General features: G+C 49.8%; 1 protein-coding gene across 2 annotated transcripts in view; it reads left to right on the plus strand.

Moving 5' to 3' along the window:
- RBM27 (RNA binding motif protein 27) overlaps positions 1-27,862 on the plus strand; it is a 200,626-nt gene that overhangs the window by 85,385 nt on the left and 87,379 nt on the right. The window contains exons 7-12 of one of the 2 annotated variants that reach the window (XM_075344602.1): positions 1,571-1,795; positions 3,158-3,295; positions 12,338-12,487; positions 21,451-21,595; positions 21,851-22,004; positions 23,305-23,550. In XM_075344602.1, coding sequence (XP_075200717.1) covers positions 1,571-1,795; positions 3,158-3,295; positions 12,338-12,487; positions 21,451-21,595; positions 21,851-22,004; positions 23,305-23,550 — 1,058 coding nt within the window. The remainder of the gene's footprint in view (positions 1-1,570; positions 1,796-3,157; positions 3,296-12,337; positions 12,488-21,450; positions 21,596-21,850; positions 22,005-23,304; positions 23,551-27,862) is intronic. The other variant, XM_075344603.1, reaches the window with a different exon arrangement.

Below are 27,862 nucleotides of genomic sequence, written 5' to 3' on the forward strand. Positions count from 1 at the left end.
ACCTGGATGATTCTGAGAGTGATTGGAAGAAAGTGCTGCGGTCAGATGAGTAAAAAATTGAGCTCTTTGGCCTTAACGCAACTCGCCTTGTTTGGAAGAAGAGAAATCGTGCCTATGACCCAAAGAACACAGTCCCCACTGTCAAGCATGGAGGTGGAAACATGTTTTGGGGGTGTTTCTCTGCTAAGGGCACAGGACTACTTCACCACATCAATGGATGGAGCCATGTACCGTGAAATCATGAGTGCCAACCTTCTTCCCTCCGCCAGGACATTAAAAATGTGTCATGGTTGAGCCTTCCAGCATAACAATGACCCAAAACATACAGCCAAGGCATCAAAGGTGTGGCTCAAAAGGAAGCACGTTAATGTCATGGAGTGGCCTAGCCAGTCTCCAGACCTTAATCCCATAGAAAACGCATGGAGGGAGCGGAAGCCTACAACCTGCCGTAACCCTCAGTCTGATACAGCGCCGCACAATCAACTGTACCCTAACCTACCGTATCCTCACCTATCCCTTGTAGACTGTGAGCCCTCGCGAGCAGGGACCTCTATCCTCCTGTACCTGTCTGTATCTTGTATTGTTTATGATTATTGTTCTTGTCCCTATTATGTACACCCCTTTCACATGTAAAGCGCCATGGAATTGATGGCGCTATAATAATAAATAATAATAATAATAATAATAATAATAAAAAGCTCAGAGTTGCAAAGCAACAGCCTCAAAATCTTAATGATTTAGAAACGATCTGCAAAGAGGAGTGGACCAAAATTCCTCCTGACATATGCGCAAACCTCATCATCATCCACAAAAACGTATGACTGCTGTGCTTGCAAACAATGGTTTTGCCACTAGTTGTTGTCTTGTTTGCTAGAGGGATCAAATACTTTATTTCTCTCTGCAAAATGCAAATAACTTTATAGAATTTATACAATGTGATTTTCTGGATTTTATTTTGAATATTCTATCTCTCACTGTTATGTCTTTGTCATTGGGCAAACTTTACAAAATCAGCAAGGGATGAAATACTTATTTCTCCCACTGTATGTGGAGCCTCCTGACTGATCCCCATCAGATGTTGGAGGAGAGTAGAATCGGGCAATGTTGAATTTCCACACTTGATCTTTTGGTTCTCATGGTACATAAGCCACTGACATGCTTGACAAACCCTTTCTTTTCTCTCCCTATTGAAAACAAATGAACTCTAAGCCTACCACGCTTCGTGTGTGGTGCATTTGGGAATTGAAGCTGCTCAGTGTATGGTCGCCAGGAGAAACAAAAATTCTCTGGTGGGGTATGATCACACAAACTGAAGTTTGTGTATCTTACCAAAGGAGTAACTGAAAGGCTGTATATAGGTATGTATTGCTACACAAGCTTCTAACATTCCAGATAGTAGAACCATTGTAATCCTAAAGTAGATATATCAAGAGTTTCAGTTGTACTGTCAGGCACTGATTTGGTGGAAAATGTTATTGCCACCTGGTTAAAGGTACCATTTGTGCAGTGGATACTTCTATTTCCTTAAAATATGTACTATCTCTCTTTTTTTTTTTCATCTTTAATACAGAACGAGGATATTGTGTTCTTGGTGACCTCTGCCAGTATGATCATGGGAATGACCCTTTAATAGTTGATGAGGTGTCATTGCCTAGCATGATTCCCTTCCCTCCGCCCCCTGGACTTCCTCCACCCGGCATACTGATGCACCCGATACCTGCTCCAGCTCACAATATGAGAATGCCGGTGCCGCGACCTATCACCCAGCCCCCTCCTGTTGTCCATCCTGCTCCAAGTAAGTATCCTATGTCCAGATGATCTTTGTTGGCTGAGGATTGTCTTGTATAGCACAGTCTACAGGGTAGACCTCTTCTGTATACCTGTACAATGTAATGAGAGTGATGTCAGATAAAATCTACATATTCAGCCAACCTTTGTGTGAAATGAAGTTATACAGTGTGTCCACCCATATCCTGTTCACCGCCATTAACTTGAGGATGGCTGCAGCTATAGGCATAGATGTGGTGTCTAGGTATAGTAAAGTAGCCATGCGCTACGCAATGAAACCATCTATAGCGCCACATGGTGGAAAACAACGGAGTTAGCATTTTTATCTCGAAAATGGAACGAGACAGAAAAAAAGTGAATTACAAAGTTGTAGGGCATCAACAATTCAATACGAATCGACACCTATATATATATACATATACAGAAATGCTATGATATGAAACCCATGACACCCCCCCCAAAAAAACACATTGAATTCGCTCATTTAACTTTGATGGTCATAGTGGCCCCCGTCAGCTGCAATGCACATCTGGACAGCATACTGTATCTTGCTGCACGTTGTGCAGTATGGTAGGTGACACGTTTGCACAAGCATCTGTAATACATCATCATAGGTCCTGCAATGTTGGTTGAGGGGTCGCATACACCTACAGTTTGATGTGACCTCACAGAAAGAAGTCCAATGGGGTCCGGTCAGGTGAGCGTGGAGGCCACTCCACACAGTCTCCATACCCAATGACTTGTAGGAAGGTCTCCATAAGGTATCGCTTCACGTCCGCAGCCTTGTGACTTTTACACATTCTAATCATAGCATTTCTGTATGCAAGGTGTTGATTCGTATTGAATTGATGATGCCCTACAATTTTTTTTAACTCACTTTTTTCCTCCTATCTCGTTCAGTTTTCGAGATAAAAATGCTAACTCCGTTGTTTTTCACCAGGTGGCGCTATAGGTGGTTTCATTGCGTAGCGCATGGATACTTTACTATACCTAGACACCACTTCTATGCCTATAGCTGCCGCCGTTCTCAAGTTAAAGGCGGTGGACAGGATATGGGTGGACACACTGTATACATCTCGCAAGACATATATAGGGATGTGTATAGAAACCGGCACAAAGACTAAGTGGAGTAATTGTCCATGGCAACCAGTTGGGTCACTGCTTTTATTTTCCAAATCCTCTCTGAAAAGTGAGAGAGTAGAAACCTGATATGGCGCCGGGGCAACTGCTCCTGATTTTCTTTGCACCAGTTTTGATACGTTTCCCCTTCTTAGTGCTGATATACATACACATTTTGTGTTTTCTTGGTTCTAGGGAACGATTTACCCTGAAATATAAAAAAACATGTATTTTGCTTCCAAACATGCAGGGCTTCCATTAACGCATTCAGGCTTTGTAAATAACCGTGAACAGCCAGGAACAAGTACTGTGCCCAGTCTTGCACCAGTAGGGGGAAGGCTCCCTCCTCCATTACCTCCTCAGAATCTACTCTACTCCGTTTCTGAACGTAAGCATAGCTTCTCTTAGCCCCCTGTTTGTGATCCAATTATCAGCACCTCTCCCCCGCTACTTCATCTTTCATTCTGGACTTTGGGTTGTAATTCTAACCATGACTAGTGCTGCTTAGGATGTTTACCCACATCACCAATGAGATTGGGCTCAGAGACACTGGTATCATATTTTATATGTTTAGAGTACTTTGAAGGGACTAGTTTAAGAAAAGACTTCTTTTAATGTCAAAGCGCAATAAACTGCCAGCAGATATAGTTCATATAGACTAATCCTCTCTTGGTCATGTAGTCATTTTGTGAAGCAGTTTATTCTTTGAAGGATTTCCTTCAGTGCGGATGAATGGTGGACAATAAAGCACTCGGTACTGAGTCAGGGTGGATTTTTTTCTCCCATAGCTGCGTATTTTTGCATCGCTCTAACCTTTGCTGTTGGAAGTCCATGAACCATATTCTACCACACAAACAATAAATATGATTGGGGCCTGTAACTGTTACTCTATTATTAGAAATGTGAGTTTCACTCTAAATTCGTGTGACCTACTTTAAAACATGGGTCCAGAAATGACGTCTGTATGGAATAGCCCATTTAAAGGAACCCAATCACCAGGATTTTCATACATAACCTAAAGCCAGTGCTGTATTGGCGCTATTAGGCTGATTTTCTAAGTGCCAGAACAAGAGAAACCCCCTCAAGGGACCAAATATTGTAAATTACACCCCTTTTTCAAATGGAGACCACAAAGTATTTTTAGGAAAAATCTGTGCTCCAAATGTAAAATGTTACTCCTTCCCTCCTGAGCGCTGTTGTATAGTACAAACAATATTGTGCAGTCATATGTGGGGTATTCCCACATTAAGGAGAAATTGTGTAACATGTTAAGGGGCCTTTTTACCTATTCCCATTTTGAAAATTGGAAAAATGGGGTTAAAACAGTATTTCTTTGTCGCTCCATTGGGAGATCCAGACAATTGGGTGTATAGCTTCTGCCTCCGGAGGCCACACAAAGTATTACACTTTAAAAAGTGTAAACCCCTCCCCTCTGCCTATACACCCCCCCCGTGCATCACGGGCTCCTCAGTTTTTATGCTTTGTGCGAAGGAGGCACACATCCACGCAAGCTCCACAATTTAGTCAGCAGCAGCTGCTGACTATATCGGATGGAAGAAAAGAGGGCCCATAACAGGGCCCCCGGCATGCTCCCTTCTCACCCCACTCTGGTCGGCGGTGTTTGTTAAGGTTGAGGTACCCATTGCGGGTACATAGGCAGGAGCCACATGCTGTTTTCCTTCCCCATCCCTTAGGGGCTCTGGGTGAAGTGGGATCCTAACCGGTCACCAGGCACTGGGACCGTGCTCCCTCCGCAGCCCCTGGGGGAATCTGCTGGACAGGAGAACGGGTATCATCAGGGACAAGGCCCTGCTACTCTGAGGTACTCTGTGTCCCCTTGGGGATGGCGCATAGTGCGCCTGTGTTATGGACGCTGCAGCAGCTGCTGGGTGTGTTAGTGCGCCGGGACTACCGCGCTGACCGCGCTTGTTTGCCGCCCGCGCTTATAACTTTATTCCCCGGCTTTTGCGGCCTAGCACCGCATATTCCCGCCCCCGGGCCTGCCAGTCAGGGGTAAGGGCGGGACGCTGCACTAGACGTCAGCGCTGAGGGCTGGAGCATACTTCGTCTCCTCCTCCCCCCTCACTGTGCACCGTGGGGCATCAGATTCCCGCACTTTTTGAGGCACGCCCACGGCCCCCTCCTCCTCTCAGAACGCTAGCAGCCATTCCTGCAGCAGACGCTGGAGATTTTCAGAGGAGAGACAACCGAGCTCCACAGCTCTGGGAGGCCCGGGCAGGGAATCTGGTGGTCACACAACCGCTGCGGGCGGTCGGTAAGCCGCACCTGTTACTAGGTGTTGGCCCCCCTGGGTGCCGAAGTGTATACTTATATGCTTATTTTGTATACATTTACTTTGTACGGCCGCACTATTTGCTTTTGGCTGTATACCCTCACTGATTGCTCTAAGGGGAGACAACAGCATGTCGTCCGCAAAAAGCAAGGGTGCCAAGGCACAGGCTTACTTTGCAACCTGTACCTCATGTGCGGCTATGCTACCTGCAGGTTCCACCTACCCTCATTGTGTGCAATGTTCGGCCCCTGTGACACTCACTCAGCCGGAGTCTCAGCCATTGGTGGGACCCCCGGCCCAGGTGGAACCACCGGCTCCCACTGTCCAGGTGACAGGGACAGAGTTCGCAGTATTCGCTGACAAACTGTCTGAGTCTATGGATAAATGGTCTGCTAAGATACTAGAAGCTTTGCAGTCCAGACCGGTAACACAGGCCCCGGGCACAGTTGAATCATTGACCCCAGGCCCCCCTCGGTTGGAGCAGCAAAGTGCTCCTGGGACGACGCATAGGTCCCACGGTGAGGACTCCGACACGGACCGCAGTCCCAGACCGACTAAGCGGGCTCGCTGGGAGCTTCCCTCGACTTCATCACACTGTTCAGGGTCTCAGCATGAGGACTCCCTGGAGGATGAAGCGGAGGTGGCAGATCAGGGCTCTGATCCTGACACCGCTCTCAACCTTGATACACCTGAAGGGGACGCCATAGTAAACGACCTTATAGCGTCCATCAATCAGGTGTTGAATCTTTCTCCTCCAGCTCCTCCGATTGAGGAGTCAGCTTCTCAGGAGAAATTCCATTTTAGGTTTCCCAAACGTACACGGAGTGGGTATCTGGATCACTCCGACTTCAGAGATACAGTCCAGAAACACCGAGCCTTTCCAGATAAGCGCTTTACTAAGCGCCTTAATGACACACGTTATCCCTTCCCCCCTGACATAGTCAAGGGTTGGGCTCAGTGTCCCAAGGTGGATCCTCCAGTCTCTAGATTGGCGGCTAGATCCATAGTTGCAGTGGCAGATGGTGCATCACTCAAGGATGCCACTGACAGGCAGATAGAGCTCTTGATGAAATCCATCTATGAAGCTATTGGCGCGTCCTTTGCTCCGGCATTCGCAGCCGTATGGGCACTCCAAGCTATCTCAGCTTGTCAGTCTGAGATTAATGCAGTCACACGTGCCTCTACTCCGCAGGTTGTGTCCTTAACCTCTCAGGCGTCGGCGTTTGCGTCCTACGCCATGAATGCTGTCCTGGACTCTGCGAGCCGTACGGCGGTAGCATCCGCCAATTCGGTGGCAGTCCGCAGGGCCATGTGGCTACGTGAATGGAAGGCAGACTCTGCTTCCAAAAAGTTCTTAACCGGGTTGCCATTTTCTGGCGACCGCCTGTTTGGCGAGCGATTGGATGAAATCATTAAACAATCCAAGGGAAAGGACTCGTCCTTACCCCAGTCCAAACCAAACAGACCTCCACAACGGAAGGTACAATCGAGGTTTCGGTCCTTTCGGCCCTCAGCCAGGTCTCAATTCTCCTCGTCCAACAGGCCACAGAAGGGTCAGAGGAACTCTGATTCATGGCGGTCTAAGTCACGTCCTAAAAAGACCGCCGGAGGAACCGCTACCAAAGCGGCCTCCTCATGACTTTCGGCCTCCCCAAACCGCATCCTCGGTCGGTGGCAGGCTCTCCCGCTTTTGCGACGCCTGGTTGCCGCATGTCCAAGACCGATGGGTGAGAGACATTCTGTCCCACAGTTACAGGATAGAGTTCTGCTCTCGTCCTCCGACTCGTTTCTTCAGAACATCTCCACCCCCCGAGCGAGCCGATGCTCTTCTTCAGGCGGTGAGCACTCTGAAGGCAGAGGGAGTGGTGATCCCTGTTCCCCTTCAGCAATTGGGCCACGGTTTTTACTCCAACTTGTTTGTGGTGCCAAAAAAGGACGGATCCTTCCGTCCCGTTCTGGACCTAAAACTGCTCAACAGACACGTGAAAACCAGGCGGTTTCGGATGGAATCTCTCCGCTCCGTCATCGCCTCAATGTCCCAAGGAGACTTCCTAGCATCAATCGACATCAGGGATGCTTATCTCCACGTGCCGATTGCACCAGAGCATCAGCGCTTCCTGCGTTTCTCCATCGGGGACGAACACCTTCAGTTCGTGGCACTGCCTTTCGGCCTGGCGACAGCCCCACGGGTCTTCACCAAGGTCATGGCAACAGTGGTAGCAGTCCTACACTCTCAGGGACACTCGGTGATCCCTTACTTAGACTATCTGCTTGTCAAGGCCCCCTCTCGGGCGGCATGCCAACACAGCCTGAACATTGCTCTGGAGACTCTCCAGAGATTCGGGTGGATCATCAATTTCCCAAAGTCAAAATTGACACCGGCCCAATCACTGACATATCTCGGCATGGAGTTTCATACTCTCTCAGCGATAGTGAAGCTTCCGCTGGACAAACAGCGGTCGCTGCAGACAGGGGTGCAATCTCTCCTTCGAGCCCAGTCGCACCCTTTGAGGCGCCTCATGCACTTCCTAGGGAAGATGGTGGCAGCAATGGAGGCAGTTCCTTTTGTGCAGTTTCATCTGCGTCCACTTCAATGGGACATTCTCCGCAAATGGGACAGGAAGTCGACGTCCCTCGACAGGAACGTCTCCCTTTCTCGGGCAGCCAAGGCCTCCCTTCAGTGGTGGCTTCTTCCCACTTCTCTGTCGAAGGGGGAAATCATTCCTGCCCCCATCCTGGGCTGTGGTCACGACGGACGCGAGTCTGTCAGGGTGGGGAGCGGTCTTTCTCCACCACAGGGCTCAGGGTACCTGGATTCAGCCAGAGTCCTCCCTTCAGATCAATGTTCTGGAGATAAGGGCAGTGTATCTAGCCCTAAAGGCGTTCCAGCCGTGGCTGGAAGGCAGGCAGATCCGAATTCAGTCGGACAACGCCACGGCGGTGGCATACATCAATCACCAAGGCGGCACACGCAGTCGGCAAGCCTTCCAGGAAGTTCGGCGGATTCTGCTGTGGGTGGAAGCCACAGCCTCCACCATCTCCGCAGTTCACATCCCGGGCGTAGAAAACTGGGAAGCAGACTTTCTCAGTCGCCAGGGCATGGACGCAGGGGAATGGTCTCTTCACCCGGACGTGTTTCAAGAGATCAGTTGCCGCTGGGGAACGCCGGACGTCGATCTCATGGCGTCTCGGCACAACAACAAAGTCCCGGCATTCATGGCACGGTCTCAAGATCACAGAGCTCTGGCGGCGGACGCATTAGTTCAGGATTGGTCGCTGTTTCGACTACCTTATGTGTTTCCTCCTCTGGCAATGCTGCCCAGAGTGTTACGCAAGATCAGGTCCGACTGCCGCTGCGCCATCCTCGTCGCTCCAGACTGGCCGAGGAGGTTGTGGTACCCGGATCTGTGGCATCTCACGGTGGGCCAACCGTGGTCACTACCAGACCGACCAGACTTGCTGTCTCAAGGGCCATTTTTCCATCTGAATTCTGCGGCCCTCAACCTGACTGTGTGGCCATTGAGTCCTGGATCCTAGCGTCTTCAGGGTTATCTCAAGAGGTCATTGCCACTATGAGACAGGCCAGGAAACCAACGTCCGCCAAGATCTACCACAGGACGTGGAGGATCTTCTTATCCTGGTGCTCTGATCAGGGTTTTACTCCCTGGCCATTTGCCTTGCCCATTTTTCTGTCCTTCCTTCAATCCGGAATGGAAAAGGGTTTGTCTCTCGGCTCCCTTAAGGGACAAGTCTCGGCGCTCTCTGTGTTTTTTCAAAAGCGTCTAGCCAGGCTTCCACAGGTACGCACGTTCCTGCAGGGGGTTTGCCACATAGTCCCTCCTTACAAGCGTCCGCTAGAACCCTGGGATCTGAACAGGGTGCTAACGGCTCTTCAGAAACCACCCTTCGAGCCAATTAGGGATATTTCTCTTTCACGCCTTTCGCAGAAGGTGGTCTTCCTAGTGGCAGTTACATCACTTCGCAGAGTGTCTGAGCTAGCAGCGCTGTCATGCAAAGCCCCCTTCCTGGTGTTTCACCAGGCTAAGGTGGTTCTGCGTCCGGTCCCGGAATTTCTCCCTAAGGTGGTATCTCCTTTTCATCTCAATCAGGATATCTCCTTACCTTCTTTTTGTCCTCATCCAGTTCACCAATGTGAAAAGGATTTGCACTTGTTGGATCTGGTGAGAGCACTCAGACTCTACATTTCTCGTACGGCGCCCCTGCGCTGCTCGGATGCGCTCTTTGTCCTTGTCGCTGGCCAGCGTAAAGGGTCGCAGGCTTCTAAGTCAACCTTGGCTCGGTGGATCAAGGAGCCAATTCGAGAAGCCTACCGTTCTTCTGGGCTTCCGGTTCCTTCAGGGCTGAAGGCCCATTCTACCAGAGCCGTGGGTGCGTCCTGGGCTTTGCGGCACCAGGCTACGGCTCAGCAGGTGTGTCAGGCGGCTACCTGGTCGAGTCTGCACACTTTCACGAAACACTATCAAGTGCATACCTACGCTTCGGCAGATGCCAGCCTAGGTAGGCGAGTCCTTCAGGCGGCAGTTGCCCACCTGTAGGAAGGGGCCGTTTTACGGCTCTTTTACCGAGGTATTCTTTTACCCACCCAGGGACTGCTTTTGGACGTCCCAATTGTCTGGGTCTCCCAATGGAGCGACAAAGAAGAAGGGAATTTTGTTTACTTACCGTAAATTCCTTTTCTTCTAGCTCCAATTGGGAGACCCAGCACCCGCCCCCGTTCCCTTCGGGCTGTTGTTTTTTTGTGTACACATGTTGTTCATGTTGAATTGTTCTTTTGGTTCATGGTTTCAGTTCTCCGAACATCCTTCGGATTGAATTTACCTTAGACCAATTTATAAGTTTACTCCTTCCTGCTTTTGCACCAAAACTGAGGAGCCCGTGATGCACGGGGGGGTGTATAGGCAGAGGGGAGGGGTTTACACTTTTAAGTGTAATACTTTGTGTGGCCTCCGGAGGCAGAAGCTATAGACCCAATTGTCTGTGTCTCCCAATTGGAGCTAGAAGAAAAGGAATTTACGGTAAGTAAACAAAATTCCCTTCTTTAGTGGTAAATATGTAATTATTTTTTCTTCACCGCCCAATAGTATAACATTTTGAGACACACCTGTAGTGTTAATATGCTCTCTACACCCCTAGATGAAAACATTGCTTGGTGTAGTATGTATAAACTGGTTACTTGTGGGTGATTTCTGCTGTTCTTTCATCTCAGGGGCTCTGCCAATGTGATATGGCAACCACAAACCATTCCAGCAAAATGTGTAATCCAATATGACGCTCCTTCATTCCTTCATTTTGTACTGTTCCGCAAAAGTAGTTCTCCACCGCATATGGGGTTGCACAACAAATTGATTTGTGTATTTTCTGGGGATTTTAGGTGCTTACAAAACATCTAGATAAATCCTTAAGGGGTCTAGCATCCAAATTGGGTTACTTGGGACTCTCCAAGCGCAACATTGCATCCACTAATGATTACAGCCAATTTTGCACTCTGGAAAGTCGAATGGTGCTCCTTCATTTCCGAGTCCTGCCGTGCACGCAAACAGTAGTTTTCCTACACATATGGGGTATCTGCATACTCAGGAGAAATTGCACAACAATTATCCTGTTACCTTTTTGTGAAAATGCAAAATTTGGGGCTAAAGTAACATATTTTTTTGGGGGGGGGGAATTAAAATTTTCCTTTTCTTCCTTCCACATTACTTTATTTCCTGTGAAGCACCTAAAGGGTTAATAAACTACTTGAATGTGTTTTTTAATCAGTTTGAGGGGCGCAGTTTATAGAGTAGTGTCACTTTTGGGTATTTTGTCACATATGCCCCTCAGAGTCTCTTGAAATGTAATGCGGTCCCTAAAAAACACAACTCTGACTGGAAGTCGGCGGCCGGGCTTTCAGTGCAGTGCACGCATGTCTTTAGATCACTGTTGATTTGCAGATTTAGCCCCATATCAGCAAGTTAAAGGGAACCTGTCAGCAGAAATTTTGCCCTAAACCTAAAAGTTTCCCTTCTGCAGCTCCTGGGCTGCATTCTAGCAAGGTTCCTATAGTTATTCTGCCCCCTTTTAGATCAAAATGGTTTATAAAGTGGTACCTTTCAGTTTGAAAATTTTGTTAATGGTACACGGGGGCAGGCTCTCTGGTGTCCGTTACTGTCCCTCCTGCCGCTTTAGGCCGTCCCCCAAAACTTATTTACATACCTCAGGACACCGGCCAGTGCGTCCGATGTCTTGTGCATGCGCCGTGCCACTGTAGCGGAACTGTGCACAGTGGGACCGCTGGTGACGTTGCGCAGGCACGAGATTATGGGCGGCGCTGTGCTTTTTCAGCAGCAAGCTCTCGCCCATAATCTCGTGCCCCCGCTTTCCCCTCTGCCTCCACCGTTCTGCGCATGCCCTGGCCAGATGACGCAACGTCACCTCTTTCCCATTTAGCCCTGGAGCAGGAAATAGGTGGGAGGAGCAGGACACCACCGATCATCTGGTCAGGGCATGCGCAGAACGGTGGAGGCAGAGGGGAAAGCGCGGGCGCGAGATTATGGGTGGGAGCTTGCTGATGAAAATCACAGCGCCGACCATAATCTCGTGTCTGGCAACGTCACCAGCGGTCCCACTGTGCACAGTCCCGCTACAGTGGCACGGTGCATGCGCGAGACATCGGACGCACTGGGCGGCATCCTGAGGTATGTAAATGAGCGTTGGGGGACGGCCTAAAGCGGCAGGAGGGACAGTAACGGACACCAGAGAGCCCGCCCCCGTGTACCATTAACAAGATTTTCAAACTAAAAGGTACCACTTTATAAACTATTTATTTTGATCTAAAAGGAGGCAGAATAACTATAGGAACCTTGCTAGAATGCAGCCCAGGAGCTGCAGAAGGGAAACTTTTAGGTTTAGGGCAAAATTTCTGCTGACAGGTTCCCTTTTAATAGCGGTTTTTGACATGACCGGTTCCCTTTCAATGACGTGATTTGTTTAGGCTAGCTCAACCAACTATTCTGGGGCCTTCCACTCTCATGTTCGTATTTGAATCATTTCTTCATTTCATCAATTCGTATATCTTAAGTAATAAAGTGATTACCATTGCAGTTTAAAATGTCATTAATTTTGTACTTTCTCTCCTAGATACATATGAGCCTGATGGGTACAATCCTGAAGCACCTAGTCTTACAAACACTGGTAGATCTGGATACCGGCAGTTCTTCACACGGGCACAGACACAGAGACCAAATTTAATTGGGCTGACGTCTTGTGAAATGGATACTGCACCAAGAGGTTAGTGATCAGGCTCAATGATCCGGTTACTACAGTAAATAGTGTGTAGCTTTTAAAAGAGTAGTAAAACCTAGTAAATGCACAAAAATAAATAACATTTTCTCCCTTAATCACCTCCTATTTAATACTATTTTGTTGCATAACATGAATAAGGTTAAGCTCAGGTGAGCGCAAATATCGTACGCGACTGGCTCCATGTGAAACTTCATGTGCTCCAGGACAAGCGCATTTAGGTGTGGACCTTACTGTTCAGGTGGAAAATCGCCCATTTGCACTAACACTGTTTGTGTGTTGTCCATTAGGCACTCAAGTCATGTGTGACTGTATCCTACAACTTATAGTATATAAAAAGATGTCTGTTGTTTGTCTCAAGATATCGCATGTGTCCAGTCCTCCGCAATGTCCTGCGTCTGGCTGTAGGACAACTGGATACCTCATACCACTCATACCATACTCATTCCATCCAGAGAGATACCTGATAAAGGGACAGTGGTCAGAATTGCAAAAAATAGCCTGGGCTTTAAGTACAAAACTGGCTTCGCCCTTAAGGGGTTAAACTGGGCCTTCCAGCTGAAGGGTTAGAACTTTAGCCCACCTCCAGCCCAAGATGGACCTGATCAGCAGACTGTAACCCATTGTTTTTTTTCCATCTTTTTCTGTGTTCCTGAGTAATTAGCACTGTTAGGGTACGTGCACACGATGAGTTTCTCTCTCGCCTTATTGGGGGACACAGGACCATGAGACGTTTTAGGCAATCAGTGCCCAAATCCGCAACCCAAGGTCGGGCCTTGCCTCAGGCTATCGCTGTACCCCCGCTACGCAGACGTCATCGTACCAGTTCCTACCCAGCAATGCTACGCAGATTTCTACTCAAACCTTTTCGTAGTTTTCAAAAAGGACGGCTCGGCCCGGTCTATCCTAGATCTCAAGAGGCTCAACAGGGCTGTGAGGACTCGCTGCTTTCCCATTGAATCTCTAAGATCAGTGGTGGCGTCCATGGAACCGGGAGAATTCCAGGCATCCGTCGATATTCAAAACTCTTACTTACACATTCCAATCTGCGAGGCCCACCAAGGTTCCTTCGGTTCGCTATTGGAGACGAGCATTTTCAATTTACTGCTCCCCTTCGGTCTACCTACGGCTCCCCGAGTCTTCACCAAGGTCATGGCGGCTGTCATGTCTGTATTTCGTCCCAGAGGTGTAGTAGTCAGTCCGTACTTGGATGACCTCCTCATAAAGGGACAGTCATTCCTTGCCTGCTCAGAGAGTGTGCAAATCTGCTAGGACACTCTCTCTCAGGGTTGGGCTGGCTCGTCAACCACCAAACATCGTCCCTAGTTCCATCTCAACTACTTGCTTTTTTTGGGCATAGTTCTAGACCTCTCTCGATCAGCGGACAAACAGACCTCCCTGAGACAGGGCATTCAGGTCCTCCGCTTGCCACGCCTTCCTCTGCGGTTCGAGTCAAAAATTTTAGGGAAGAAGGTGGTGGCAGTGGAAGCTGTTCCGTTCTCTCAATTTCTTCTCCGTACTCTTCAGCGTTCCTTGTAGCGTGGGACAAGAACCTGGCGCCCTTGGATTGCCCGGTTCGCTTCTCCCAGAGGGTGATTCACTCCCTTCGCTGGTGGTCCCGCCAGCCTGATAAGTTGTGGAGCTTGTTCCATCAACACACGGTCCAGGGTCACTGGTTTCCCCCAGAACGCACTTTCCCGATCAACATTCTGGAGTTTAGAGCAATTTTATTTCTGGCTCTTCAAGAGTTTCTTCCACTGCTATCAGGAGTACCGCGATAGCCTGAGGCAAAGCCCGACCTTGGATCGCGGATTTGGGCACTGATTGCCTAAAACGTCTCATGGTCCTGTGTCTCCCAATGAAGGCTCAGAGAGAGATTTTACAGTGAGTACACAAAAATCTTTTTCCCCACATTTTTGATGCTCCATTGTTTCGTTGTGTCAAAAACGTAGCGTTTTAGAGTACAAGCAAAGTGGATTGTACTAATAGAAATGTCATGTCCACTGTGCTGCTTTTTCACGCTGCATAAACTCACCTGCAGAGCGTTTTTACCAATTCACAGCATGTTCGTTTCTCATGTGGGTACGCTGAGTTTTCTGTGTGGAATTTCCCCATATACTTGCACTAGATTAATAAAATCCACAGGTGAAAAAAATGCACATACGTTTTTAGTGCGTTTCCACTGCGGAAACACATCAAAGATGCATGTTATCCACACCTAAAAATGTCTACCAAGAAGTTTCAAAAACAAACCGCTCTAGTTAAAGCATAACATACCATACAGAAAAAAGTGATAAATACACGTTAAAAAATGCACTCAAAATGCAAGAAACTAAGGCGATGAAATTCTGCAGCGTCAAAAACTCAACAAACACTGACCGCGTGAATGTAACCTTATTTAAATGCAAATAACGCTTTAAGTGCTCTAGATCAGACAAAGCACTTTCCTAGTCTCCCCCCTCCAAGTGATAACTCACTTTGTGCCTGACATCACACAGCCTGCCAGCTATCAATCAAGCTAAAGGCTGGGAAGTGCTCTGTCACCCCAGAGAACTTAACTCCTCATTTCTTTGTCGCTCCATTGGGAGACCCAGACAATTGGGTGTATAGCTTCTGCCTCCGGAGGCCACACAAAGTATTACACTTTAAAAAGTGTAACCCCTCCCCTCTGCCTATACACCCTCCCGTGCATCACGGGCTCCTCAGTTTTATGCTTTGTGTTGAAGGAGGCACACATCCACTCATGCTCCCATTTTAGTCAGCAGCAGCTGCTGATTTTATCGGTTGGAAGAAAAGAGGGCCCCCACAGGGCTCCCGGCATGCTCCCTTCTCACCCCACTAAGTCTGCGGTGCTGTTAAGGTTGAGGTACACATTGCGGGTACAGAGGCTGGAGCCACATGCCGTTTTCCTTCACCATCCCTTAGAGGCTCTGGGAGAAGTGGGATCCTAACCGGTCATCCATTCACTGGGACCGGGCTCCCTCCGCAGCCCCTGAGGGAATCTGCCAGACAGGAGACTTTGTATCATCAGGGACAGGGCCCTGCATCTAAAGGTACTCTGTGTCCCCATGGGGACGGTGCATGGAGCGCTTGTCTCACAGACGCTGCAGCTGCTGCTGGTTTTGTGACGATCGGGACTTCCGCGCCGACCGCACCTGTTTGTCGGCCGCGGTATTAAATTTAGTCCCCGGCTTCAAGCGGCCTAGTACCATAACTCCCGCCCCCGGGCCTGCCAGTCAGGGGTAAGGGCGGGACGGTCGACCTGACGTCGGCAGTGAGGGCTGGAGCATACTTTAGGTTTCCTCCCCCCCCTCACTGATCACTGTGGGGCACCAGATTCCCGCACTTTTCTAGTCGCCGCCCACGGCTCCCTCCTCCCCTGAGAGCTCCGGCAGCCATTTTTACAACACATTCTGCCGGTGGAGGATTTCAGGAACGAGCCCTGCAGCTCTGGGAGACCCAAGGCAGGGAATCTGGTGGACACACACCGCTTTGGGCGGTCGGTAAGCCACAACGGTCACCCGGTGCTGGTCCCCCTAGGGTGCCGAAGTGTGTATATATATATATATATATATATATATATAGATATATTTGTATAGATTTTCTCTGTTCGGCCGAGTTGTTTTGCTTTTGGCTATATACCCTCAGTGATCACTCTCCTAGGAGACAACAGCATGTCGTCCACAAGGAGCAAGGACGCTAAGGCAAAGGGTTATTTTGCAACCTGTACCTCTTGTGCGGCTATGTTACCTGCAGGTTCCACCTACCCTCACTGTGAGCAATGCGCAGTCCCGCCTGCTTCCCCTGTCCAGGTGGCAGGGACAGAGTTCTCAGTTTTTGCTGAGAAACTCTGAGTCGCTTTCACAATCCATGACTCAGTCTATGGACAAATGGTCTGCTAAGCTACTAGAAGCCTTGCAGTCCAGATCGGTCCTTACACAGGCCCCGGGCACTGTTGGATCATCACCTCCAGGCCCCTCTCGGTCTGCGCCGCAGGTGCTCCCGGGGTGGCCCCTAGGTCTCACGTGGAGGACTCCGGCACGGACCACAGTCCCAGACCGGCTAAGCGGGCTTGCTGGGAATATTCCCCGACTTCCTCACGCTGCTCGGGGTCTCAGCTTGAGGACTCTCTGGAGGATGAGGCGGACGTCGCAGCTCAGGGCTCTGACCCTGACGTTGCTCTCAATCTTGATACACCTGAAGGGGACGCCATAGTAAATGACCTTATAGCGTCCATCAACCAGGTGCTAGATCTTTCTCCCCCAACTCCACCTATAGAGGAGTCGGCTTCGCAGCAGGAGAAACACCAGTTTAGGTTTCCCAAACGTACACGGAGTGCGTTTTTCGATCACTCTAACTTCAGAGATGCTGTCCAGAAGCACAGAGCTTTTCCGGACAAGCGCTTTACTAAGCGCCTTAATGACACATGTTACCCCTTCCCCTCTGACGTAGTTAAGGGTTGGGCTCAATGTCCCAAGGTGGATCCTCCAGTCTCTAGACTGGCGGCTAGATCTGTAGTATCAGTTGCAGATGGCTCATCGCTCAAGGATGCCACTGACAGGCAGATAGAGCTCCTGGTGAAATCCATCTATGAAGCCACAGGCGCGTCTTTTGCCCCGGCCTTTGCAGCTGTGTGGGCACTCCAAGCTATCTCAGCTTGTCTGTCTGAGATTAATGCGGTCACACATAATTCTGCTCCGCAGGTCGCGTCTTTGACTTCTCAAGCGTCAGCTTTTCCTTCCTACGCCATGAACGCCGTCCTGGACTCTGCTAGCCGTACAGCGGTAGCATCCGCTAATTCGGTGGCAGTCCGCAGGGCCATGTGGCTACGCGAATGGAAGGCAGACTCTGCTTCAAAGAAGTTCTTAACCGGTTTGCCGTTTTCTGGCGACCGATTGTTTGGCGAGCGATTGCATGAAATTATTAAGGAATCCAAGGGAAAGGACTCGTCCTTACCCCAGTCCAAACCGAAGAGACCTCAGCTACGGATGTCTCACGGTTACAGGATAGAGTTCAGCTCTCGTCCTCCGACTCGTTTCTTCAGAACATCTCCGCCCCCATCTCGGGCCGGCGCATTTTTTCAGGCTGTGGGCGTCCTGAAGTCAGAGGGAGTGGTGATTCCCGTTCCCCCTCAGGAACATGGTCACGGATTCCTACTCCAGCTTGTTCGTGGTGCCAAAGAAGGACGGATCATTCCGTCCCGTTCTGGACCTCAAACTGCTCAACAGGCATGTGAGCACCAGAAGGTTTCGGATGGAATCTCTCCGCTCGGTCATCGCTTCGATGTCACAAGGAGACTTCCTAGCATCAATCGACATCAAGGATGCTTATCTCCATGTGCCGATCGCACCCGAGCATCAACGCTTCCTGCGTTTCGCCATCGGGGACGAACACCTTCAGTTCGTGGCACTGCCTTTCGGCCTGGCGACAGCCCCACGGGTCTTCACCAAGGTCATGGCATCCGTTGTGGCGGCCCTACACTCTCAGGGCCACTCGGTGATCCCTTACTTAGACGATCTAGTCAGGGCACCCTCCCGGGTGGCGTGTCAACACAGCCTGACCGTCGCTCTGGAGACTCTCCAGCGGTTCGGGGGGATCATCAATTTCCCAAAGTCCAAGTTGACACCGACCCAATCACTGACTTACCTCGGGATGAAGTTTCCTACTCTCTCAGCGATAGTCAAGCTACCGCTGGACAAACAGCTTTCGCTGCAGACAGGGGCGCAATCTCTTCTTCGGGGCCAGTCACACCCCTTGAGGCGCCTCATGCACTTCCTGGGGAAGATGGTGGCAGCAATGGAGGCAGTCCCCTTCGCGCAGTTTCATCTGCGCCCACTCCAATGGGACATTCTCCGCAAATGGGACAGGAGGTCGACGTCCCTCGACAAGAACGTCTCTCTTTACCATGCAGCCAAAACCTCTCTTCAGTGGTGGCTTCTTCCCACTTCTCTGTCGCAGGGAAAGTCCTTCCTGCCCCCATCCTGGGCTGTGGTCACGACGGACGCGAGTCTGTCAGGGTGGGGAGCGTTTTTTTCTCCACCACAGGGCTCAGGGAACCTGGACTCCGACAGAGTCCCATCTTCAGATCAATGTTCTGGAGATAAGGGCAGTGTATCTAGCCCTAAAGGCGTTCCATCGGTGGCTGGAGGGCAGGCAGATCCGCATACAGTCGGACAACGCCACGGCGGTAGCGTACATCAACCACCAGGGCGGCACGCGCAGCTGTCAAGCCTTCCAGGAAGTCCGGCGGATTCTGCTGTGGCCGGAGGCCACAGCCTCCACCATCTCCGCAGTTCACATCCCGGGCGTAGAAAACTGGGAAGCAGACTTTCTCAGTCGTCAGGGCATGGATGCGGGGGAATGGTCTCTTCACCCAGACGTGTTTCGAGAGATCTGTCGCCGCTGGGGAACGCCGGACGTCGATCTCATGGCGTCACGGCACAACAACAAAGTCCCGGCATTCATGGCACGGTCTCAAGATCACAGAGCTCTGGCGGCGGACGCATTAGTTCATGGCTCCTAGCGTTCTCAGGGTTATCTCAAGATGTCATTGCCACCATGAGACAGGCCAGGAAACCAACGTCCGCCAAGATCTATCACAGGTCTTGGAGGATATTCTTATCCTGGTACTCTGATAATGGTTTTGCTCCCTGGCCTTTTGCCTTACCCACTTTTCTTTCATTCCTTCAATCCGGAATGCACAAGGGTTTGTCTCTCGGCTCTCTCAAGGGACAAGTATCGGCGCTATCCGTATTTTTTCAAAAGCGTCTAGCCAGGCTTCCGCAGGTCCGCAAGTTCCTGCAGGGAGTTTGCCACATAGTCCCACCTTACAAGCGTCCGCTGGAACCCTGGGACCTTAACAAGGTGCTAACTGCTCTTCAGAAACCACCTTTCGAGCCGCTGCGGGATGTCTCTTTATCACGTCTTTCGCAGAAGGTGGCATTTCTAGTGGCAGTTACATCGCTCCGTAGAGTGTCGGAGCTGGCAGCGCTGTCATGCAAAGCCCCCTTCCTGGTTTTTCACCAGGATAGGGTGGTTCTGCGTCCTGTTCCGGAATTTCTCCCTAAGGTGGTATCTCCTTTTCATCTCAATCAGGATATCTCCTTACCTTCATTTTGCCCTAATCCAGTTCACCAATGTGAAAAGGATTTGCACTCATTAGATCTGGTGAGAGCACTCCGGTTCTACGTGTCTCGCACGGCGCCCCTGCGCCATTCTGATGCGCTCTTTGTCCTTGTCGCTGGCCAGCGTAAGGGTTTGCAGGCTTCCAAGTCAACCTTGGCTCGGTGGATCAAGGAACCGATTCTTGAAGCCTACCGTTCTTCTGGGCTTCCGCTTCCTTTGGGGCTGAAAGCCCATTCTACCAGAGCCGTGGGTGCGTCCTGGGCATTGCGGCACCGGGCTACGGCTCAGCAGGTGTGTCAGGCAGCTACCTGGTCTAGTCTGCACACTTTCACGAAACACTATCAGGTGCATACCTATGCTTCGGCAGACGCCAGTCTAGGTAGGCGAGTCCTTCAGGCGGTGGTTGCCCACCTGTAAGAGGGGGCCGTTTCGGCTCTTTTTATTGAGGTATTCTTTTACCCACCCAGGGACTGCTTTTGGACGTCCCAATTGTCTGGGTCTCCCAATGGAGCGACAAAGAAGAAGGGAATTTTGTTTACTTACCGTAAATTCCTTTTCTTCTAGCTCCTATTGGGAGACCCAGCACCCGCCCCTGTTCCCTTCGGGCTGTTTGTTCTTTTGTGTACACTTGTTGTTCATGTTGAATCGTTTCTTTTGGTTCATGGTTTTCAGTTCTCCGAACATCCTTCGGATTGAATTTACCTTAGACCAATTTATAAGTTTCCTCCTTCCTGCTTTTGCACCAAAACTGAGGAGCCCGTGATGCACGGGAGGGTGTATAGGCAGAGGGGAGGGGTTACACTTTTTAAAGTGTAATACTTTGTGTGGCCTCCGGAGGCAGAAGCTATACACCCAATTGTCTGGGTCTCCCAATAGGAGCTAGAAGAAAAGGAATTTACGGTAAGTAAACAAAATTCCCTTCTTTGCCTATGGATGAAAATGCTGAATTCTCGGGAATGCTGTAACATCCGTTGACACCTTTTATATGTTCTAAGAGCTGTAAGACCTCTACACTACTGACAAAAGGTTAGGGATATTTGGCTTTTAGGTGAAATTTATATAAAAAGTGAAATGTTCATGCTGCAGTTATATATTACCATGAAAGTCGGGCATTTATGTAGAAACAGCAATGGTGATTGCCTCATCTCACACAATTTACAGCAAATTGTGCAAAAAGTACTAAAACATTGAACAGTTGGACATGTGCGTTCAAAAGGTTAGAGAAGGTCACTTTAAGTTACCTGAAAAGGTCAGAGGGCATTTTAGGATCATCCTGAAATTTCAATCAAAAGCTGAATAGCACTAACTTTTTGTGAGTGGTTTGTTTTTGTGTGGTGGGGGCTTAATCTTACTGACAAATTCCCTTTTTAAGGGAATGTTGTTGCATTGTCACAATCCAGCCCAGTCTCACGTACTCTTGCAGTCAGTAGACAATATCTATAAACTGAAAAATAAGGAGCGCTGAAAGTGTAATACCAACAGATCAGTGAGGTAGGTCAGGAAAAATACACTCACCTGAAACGGTTGCGATAGTCACAACCACTGATAAAGCATAGGATGATGGCGTCTGCTGCAGCCCAACGTGGATGTGCATACAAATCAGAGTGAAGAGGGGGTTAATGCCGCGCATCAGCCAAAATGAAGATGTAGCACGTTGATGTTATAAACGTATTCTTTTATTCCATCGGTCTACGCGTTTCGAGGATATACCTCTTCTTCAGGACCAGTGCATCAACATAGTATAGTTTTTTTTTTCTTTAATTGTAGTCATTCTGAGGCCTTTTGTAGAACCTTGTGAAATTTTTATTTATTTTACATTTTTCTAGCTGCTAATATTGTTATCCAAACGGAGCCACCAGCTTCTACACCTGTAAATAGTAACCTCAACAGAGTGGTGGTCGAGCCGGACAGGAAAAGGACACTTGGAAATAATAATGATGGACCGTTTGCAAAGAAACCCTGGATGGACAAGTAAGGGCCACGAAAGCACATTTCATATTGTTAATACAGTATTTTATGCTGTGCACGTCTCAACGTGGGCATCCATGGCTTGAATCTAAAAAGCTCATACAAGTAATGTACCAGGTTCTGGTCCTTTTGAGACTTAGTGCGACTGCAGAATAAGTCTACAGCCTGGCTATGAACTGAGAGGGCAGTGGTCCTCTTCTTATTCCTCTTCTTATTTCTTACCGCTCTATAAAATACTGTAACATTTCTCTGTTCCAGGCAGGGAAACAACAACCATAACAAGCTAGGTTTTGGGAAGAAGATCCAGTACACAAATACCAAACTTGAAGTCCGGAAAATTCCTCAGGATCTAAATAACATTACCAAATTGAATGAGCACTTCAGCAAATTTGGCACCATAGTGAATATTCAGGTGAGTGTTTCTTCAGGATACAAAGGACCAAATTGCTTTTAATGTTCATTCTTTAAAAGCTCTGTATTTCTGACGGCAAGAGGCGATATGACTGTTAGTGGTCGTTACTCCTTGAAAATTAGATGTGGTCAGCAAATAGATTGAACTCCTGTCCTGTCTAGCTGCTGAACCCTTTAGTTGCATTATAGTAACAAGGCCATGACGTTAGAAGTCGTCTTTTCATATTAAAAATAATTAAAAAGTGAAAGCTCGGCTTGGATTAGTTTGAGGAATAGTTGGAGCTTGCATGAGTGTTCAGCCGGCTGTTATGTAAAGTGCATGGCTAGATAGAGTACTTATCACCAATCTGGAAGTGCACTTTTTATTTAATAAGAGTGGGTGGTGATGTTTATAACTATCTATTGATAAAAGTGCTCAGAAAGGGTCTGATTTTTACTGAACATCGCGCCCTAACTTTTGGTCTGTGGAATCCTAGCATGCAGAGCAGGATCCCATAACCGCTCATGCTATGTAAGATCCTTGCACTGTCTTCTGCCGCATCCTTTACTAAGCGATTCCTGGATGGTATCTGCTCTAATGATCATACTGTCCTGTAACATCTTGGTAAGCTCACCAGGCAGCGTTCTGAAAGAACACAGAGCTAGATCTAGTCCTTTTACTACAAGAGGAGCCACTAAGGGAATATGGGATCACGCGCTGCATGCCAGGATCCCACAACCTGGAACTTCAAACCTGACTTTTTCTAAAAAGTCGGACCCTTTTGGGGAACATTAGGGAGCGCTTTGGCTTATTTAATATTCAAAAAAAAAATCACATCTGTGGCTGCCTACTGTTTTATGAAATAAAAATGGGCACGTCTGTATTGGTGATGGGTAGTTTTGAAGGGGGATAGAGGTCATTTTACAGAATGAAGCCTATGGGTCTGATATATAACCAGTAAAATGTTCCCTATAGATATAAAGCACACCATAATGTTTTGTAATGGTACTCTTAAAAGGTTTGTACAGGACTTTAACTTTGATGGCCACACCCAGCACCCCTGCCAATCAGATTTTCCCGGTGCCGCCGCAGGCAGCCAGAACTACTCAGTTGCGGAGCTGCACAGCTCCATTAACTGTAAAGTGGCCGAAGCTAGGTACTGCATGTCTGCCTCTTTTCTAATAGGGGGCCGATATACAGTATTCAGCAATCAATCAGACATTATTGACCTATCCTGTGGATAACCCATCATTGTTAAAGTTGAAGACCACCCCTTTAAATGCTGACCACTTACAGGTAATTTCCTTTCTCTTTGTTTTAGGTTGCTTTCCAAGGCGATCCAGAAGGTGCGCTCATCCAGTACTTGACAAATGAAGAAGCCAGGAGAGCCATTTCCAGCACGGAAGCCGTTTTAAATAATCGGTTTATTCGAGTTCTTTGGCACAGGGAAAATAATGAGCAGCAAGGTTCTCAGCAGCTGCAGCACTTGCCACCGCACCACTTACCACATACAATACCAACCACACAGTCCTCTGCTCCGGTGGCTGGACAGGCTCACCTGCAGAAGGTAGCACTATAATGCTGTGTAGCCTTACTGGCACCTGGTCTCATCTGGTTTTAGCATTTTCAGTAATCCTGACTGTCAAGCACCACTACAAATTATATAAGTATTTAGAGGTGCTGTGTGGGTTCTTTATCATAGACTGGAAACAAGGGAAAACTACTGTTCCAACTGTGTACAGTATCTTTACCCTGGCATTGCATGTTGTATATTCAGAAGATGTAGATATCCGATCTACAACCAGATTTCTCAGGTCATGCTTGGCCAGCAGATTGTGGCTAACAATCCCATTTTAGTCCTTTTTTTCTTTGTCGCTCCATTGGGAGACCCAGACAATTGGGTGTATAGCTTCTGCCTCCGGAGGCCACACAAAGTATTACACTTTAAAAAGTGTAACCCCTCCCCTCTGCCTATACACCCTCCCGTGCATCACGGGCTCCTCAGTTTTATGCTTTGTGTGGAAGGAGGCACACATCCACTCACATTCTCATTTTAGTTATATCGGTTGGAAGAAAAGTGGGCCCCCACGCGGCCCCCGGCATGTTCCCTTCTCACCCCACTACGTCGGCGGTGCTGTTAAGGTTGAGGTACCCATTGTGGGTACAAAGGCCGGAGCCTCATGCCGTCTCCTTCACCATCCCTTAGCGGCTCTGGGAGAAGTGGGATCCTGAGCGGTCGTCCAGTCACTGGGACCGTGCTCCCTCCGCAGCCCTTGTGGGAATCTGTCGGACAGGAGTGTATTTATCCTCAGGGACCGGGCCCTGCAACACTAAGGTACTCTGTATCCCCATGGGGGATGTGCATGGAGCGCCTTCATCCCGGACGCTGCAGCAGCTGCTTATTTGTGACGGCCGGCGGACTTCCGCGCCGACCGCGCCTGTTTGTCGGCCGCGGTCTTAAATTTAGTCCCCGGCTTCAATTGCGGCCTAGTAGCAAAACTCCCGCCCCCGGGCCTGTCTATCAGGGGTAAGGGCGGGACTGCCGACCTGACGTCGGTGTGAGGGCCGGAGCATCCTGTATGTTTCCTCCCCCCTCACTGATCACTGTGGGGACTCCAGATTCCCGCACTTTTCTAACGCCGCCCACGGCTCCACTCCTCCCCAGAGAGCTCCGGCAGCCATTTCTTTGGCATTCTGCCTGTGGAGGATTTCCTGGAAGAGCTCTGCAACGCTGGGAGACCTAAGGCAGGGAATCTGGAGGACACACACTCCGCTTTTTAGCGGTCAGTAAGCCACACCGGTCACCCGGTGCTGGTGCCCCCCAGGGTGCCGGAATAGATACTATATATATATTTATATATTTCTGTTCGGTTGGGCTGTGTACACTCCCCATATACCCTCAGTGATCACTCTCCGAGGAGACAACAGCATGTCGTCCACAAGGAGCAAGGGTGCCAAGGCACAGGGTTATTTTGCGACTTGTACCTCTTGTGCGGCTAAGTTACCTGCGGGTTCCACCTACCCTCACTGTGAGCAATGCTCAACCCCCGCTTTGCTTGTTCAGCCGGAGCATCGGTCACTAGTGGGCCCCTCGGTTCATGTAGAACCCCTTGCTCCCCCTGTTCAGGCGTCAGAGACAGAGTTTGCAGTTTTTGCTGAAAAACTCTCTGAGTCACTCTCACAATCCATGGCTCAGTCTACGGACAAATGGTCTGCCAAGCTGCTTACACAGGCCCCGGGCCCTGTTGGATCTGCGCCTCCAGGCCCCTCTCTGGCCGCGCCGCAGCACGTTCCCAGAGGGGGCCCTAGGTCTCACGTGGAGGACTCCGGCCCGGACCACAGTCCCAGACCAGCTAAGCGGGCCCGCTGGGAATCTTCCCCGACTTCTTCACGCTGCTCGGGTTCCCAGATTGAGGACTCTCTGGAGGACGAGGCGGACGTCGCAGCTCAGGGCTCTGACCCTGACGTTGCTCTCAATCTTGACACACCTGAAGGAGACGCCATAGTAAATGACCTTATCTCGTCCATCAACCAGGTGTTAGATCTGTCTCCCCCGCCTCCACCTGTAGAGGAGTCGGCTTCTCAGCAGGAGAAACACCAGTTTCGGTTCCCTAAACGCACACGGAGTGCGTTTTTCTATCACTCTAACTTCAGAGATGCTGTCCAGAAGCCCAGAGCGGTTCCGGAGAAGCGCCTTACTAAGCGCCTTTCTGACACACGTTACCCCTTCCCTTCTGACGTTGTTAAGGGTTGGGCTCAATGTCCCACGGTGGATCCCCCAGTCTCTAGATTGGCGGCTAGATCTGTGGTATCGGTTGCAGATGGCTCATCGCTAAAGGATGCCACTGACAGGCAGATAGAGCTCCTGGTGAAATCCATCTATGAAGCCACGGGCGCGTCTTTTGCCCCGGCTTTTGCAGCCGTGTGGGCACTCCAAGCTATTTCAGCTTGTCTGGCTGAGATTAATGCGGTCACACGTAATTCTGCTCCGCAGGTTGCGTCTTTGACTTCTCAGGCGTCAGCTTTTTCTTCCTACGCCATGAACGCAGTTCTAGACTCTGCTAGCCGTACAGCGGTGGCATCCGCTAACTCTGTGGCAGTCCGCAGGGCCATGTGGCTGCGCGAATGGAAGGCAGACTCGGCTTCCAAGAGGTTCTTAACCGGTTTGCCGTTTGCTGGCGACCGCTTGTTTGGTGAACGATTGGATGAGATTATTAAGGAATCCATGGGAAAGGACTCCTCCTTACCCCAGACCAAACCAAAGAAACCTCAGCAACGGAAAATACAATCGAGGTTTCGGTCCTTTCGTCCCTCCGCCAAGCCCCAATCCTCTTCGTCCAGCAGGCCGGAGAAAGGCCAGAGGAACTCCTCTGCGTGGCGGTCCAAGTCACGCCCCCAAAAGGCCGCAGGAGGCACTGCTTCCAAGGCGGCCTCCTCATGACTCTCGGCATCCCCGAACCGCATCCTCGGTCGGTGGCAGGCTCTCCCGCTTTTGCGACGCCTGGTGGCCACATGTTCAAGGCCGATGGGTGAGAGACATTCTGTCTCATGGTTACAGGATAGAGTTCAGCTCTCGTACCCCGACTCGTTTCTTCAGAACATCTCCGCCCCCCGAGCGAGCCGATGCACTTTTTCAGGTGGTGAACGCTCTGAAGACAGAAGGAGTTGTGATCCCTGTTCCCCTCCAGGAACATGGTCGCGGCTTTTACTCCAACTTGTTTGTGGTGCCAAAGAAGGACGGCTCGTTCCGTCCCGTTCTGGACCTCAAACTGCTCAACAGACATGTGAGCACCAGACGTTTTCGGATGGAATCTCTCCGCTCGGTCATCGCTTCGATGTCACAAGGAGACTTCCTAGCATCGATCGACATCAAGGATGCTTATCTCCATGTGCCGATCGCACCCGAACATCAACGCTTTTTGCGTTTCGCCATCGGGGACGAACACCTCCAGTTCTTGGCATTGCCTTTCGGCCTGGCGACAGCCCCACGGGTGTTCACCAAGGTCATGGCATCTGTTGTGGCGGTCCTACACTCACAGGGCCACTCGGTGATTCCCTACTTAGACGATCTTCTGGTCAGGGCACCCTCTCAGATGGCTTGTCAAAACAGCTTTTCCGTCACTCTGGCGACTATCCAGCAGTTCGGGTGGATCATCAACTTCCCAAAAATCCAAGTTGACACCGACCCAATCACTGACGTACCTTGGGATGGAGTTTCATACTCAGTCAGCGGTAGTCATGCTACCACTGGACAAACAGCTTTCGCTGCAGGCAGGGGTGCAATCTCTTCTTCGGGGTCAGTCACACCCCTTGAGGCGCCTAATACACTTCCTGGGGAAGATGGTGGCAGCGATGGAGGCAGTGCCCTTCGCGCAATTCCATCTGCGGCCACTCCAATTGGGACATTCTCCGCAAATGGGACAGGAGGTCGACTTCACTCGACAGGAACGTCTCTCTTTCCCTTGCAACCAAGACGTCACTTCAGTTCAGGATTGGTCGCAGTTTCGACTGCCCTATGTATTTCCTCCTCTGGCGATGCTGCCCAGAGTGCTGCGCAAAATCAGGTCCGACTGTCGTCGCGCCATTCTCGTCGCCCCAGATGACCGAGGCGGTCGTGGTACCCGGATCTGTGGCATCTCACGGTGGGTCAACCGTGGGCGCTCCCAGACCGCCCAGACTTGCTGTCTCAAGGGCCGTTTTTCCATCTGAATTCTGCGGCCCTCAACCTGACTGTGTGGCCATTGAGTCCTGGCTCCTAGCGTCCTCAGGGTTATCTCAATTGCCACTATGAGACAGGCCAGGAAACCAACGTCCGCCAAGATCTATCACAGGTCTTGGAGGATCTTCTTATCCTGGTGCTCTGATAAGGGTTTTACTCC

The sequence above is a fragment of the Anomaloglossus baeobatrachus genome, chromosome 4, assembly GCF_048569485.1.
Source record: "Anomaloglossus baeobatrachus isolate aAnoBae1 chromosome 4, aAnoBae1.hap1, whole genome shotgun sequence".
Classification (NCBI taxonomy): domain Eukaryota; kingdom Metazoa; phylum Chordata; class Amphibia; order Anura; family Aromobatidae; genus Anomaloglossus; species Anomaloglossus baeobatrachus.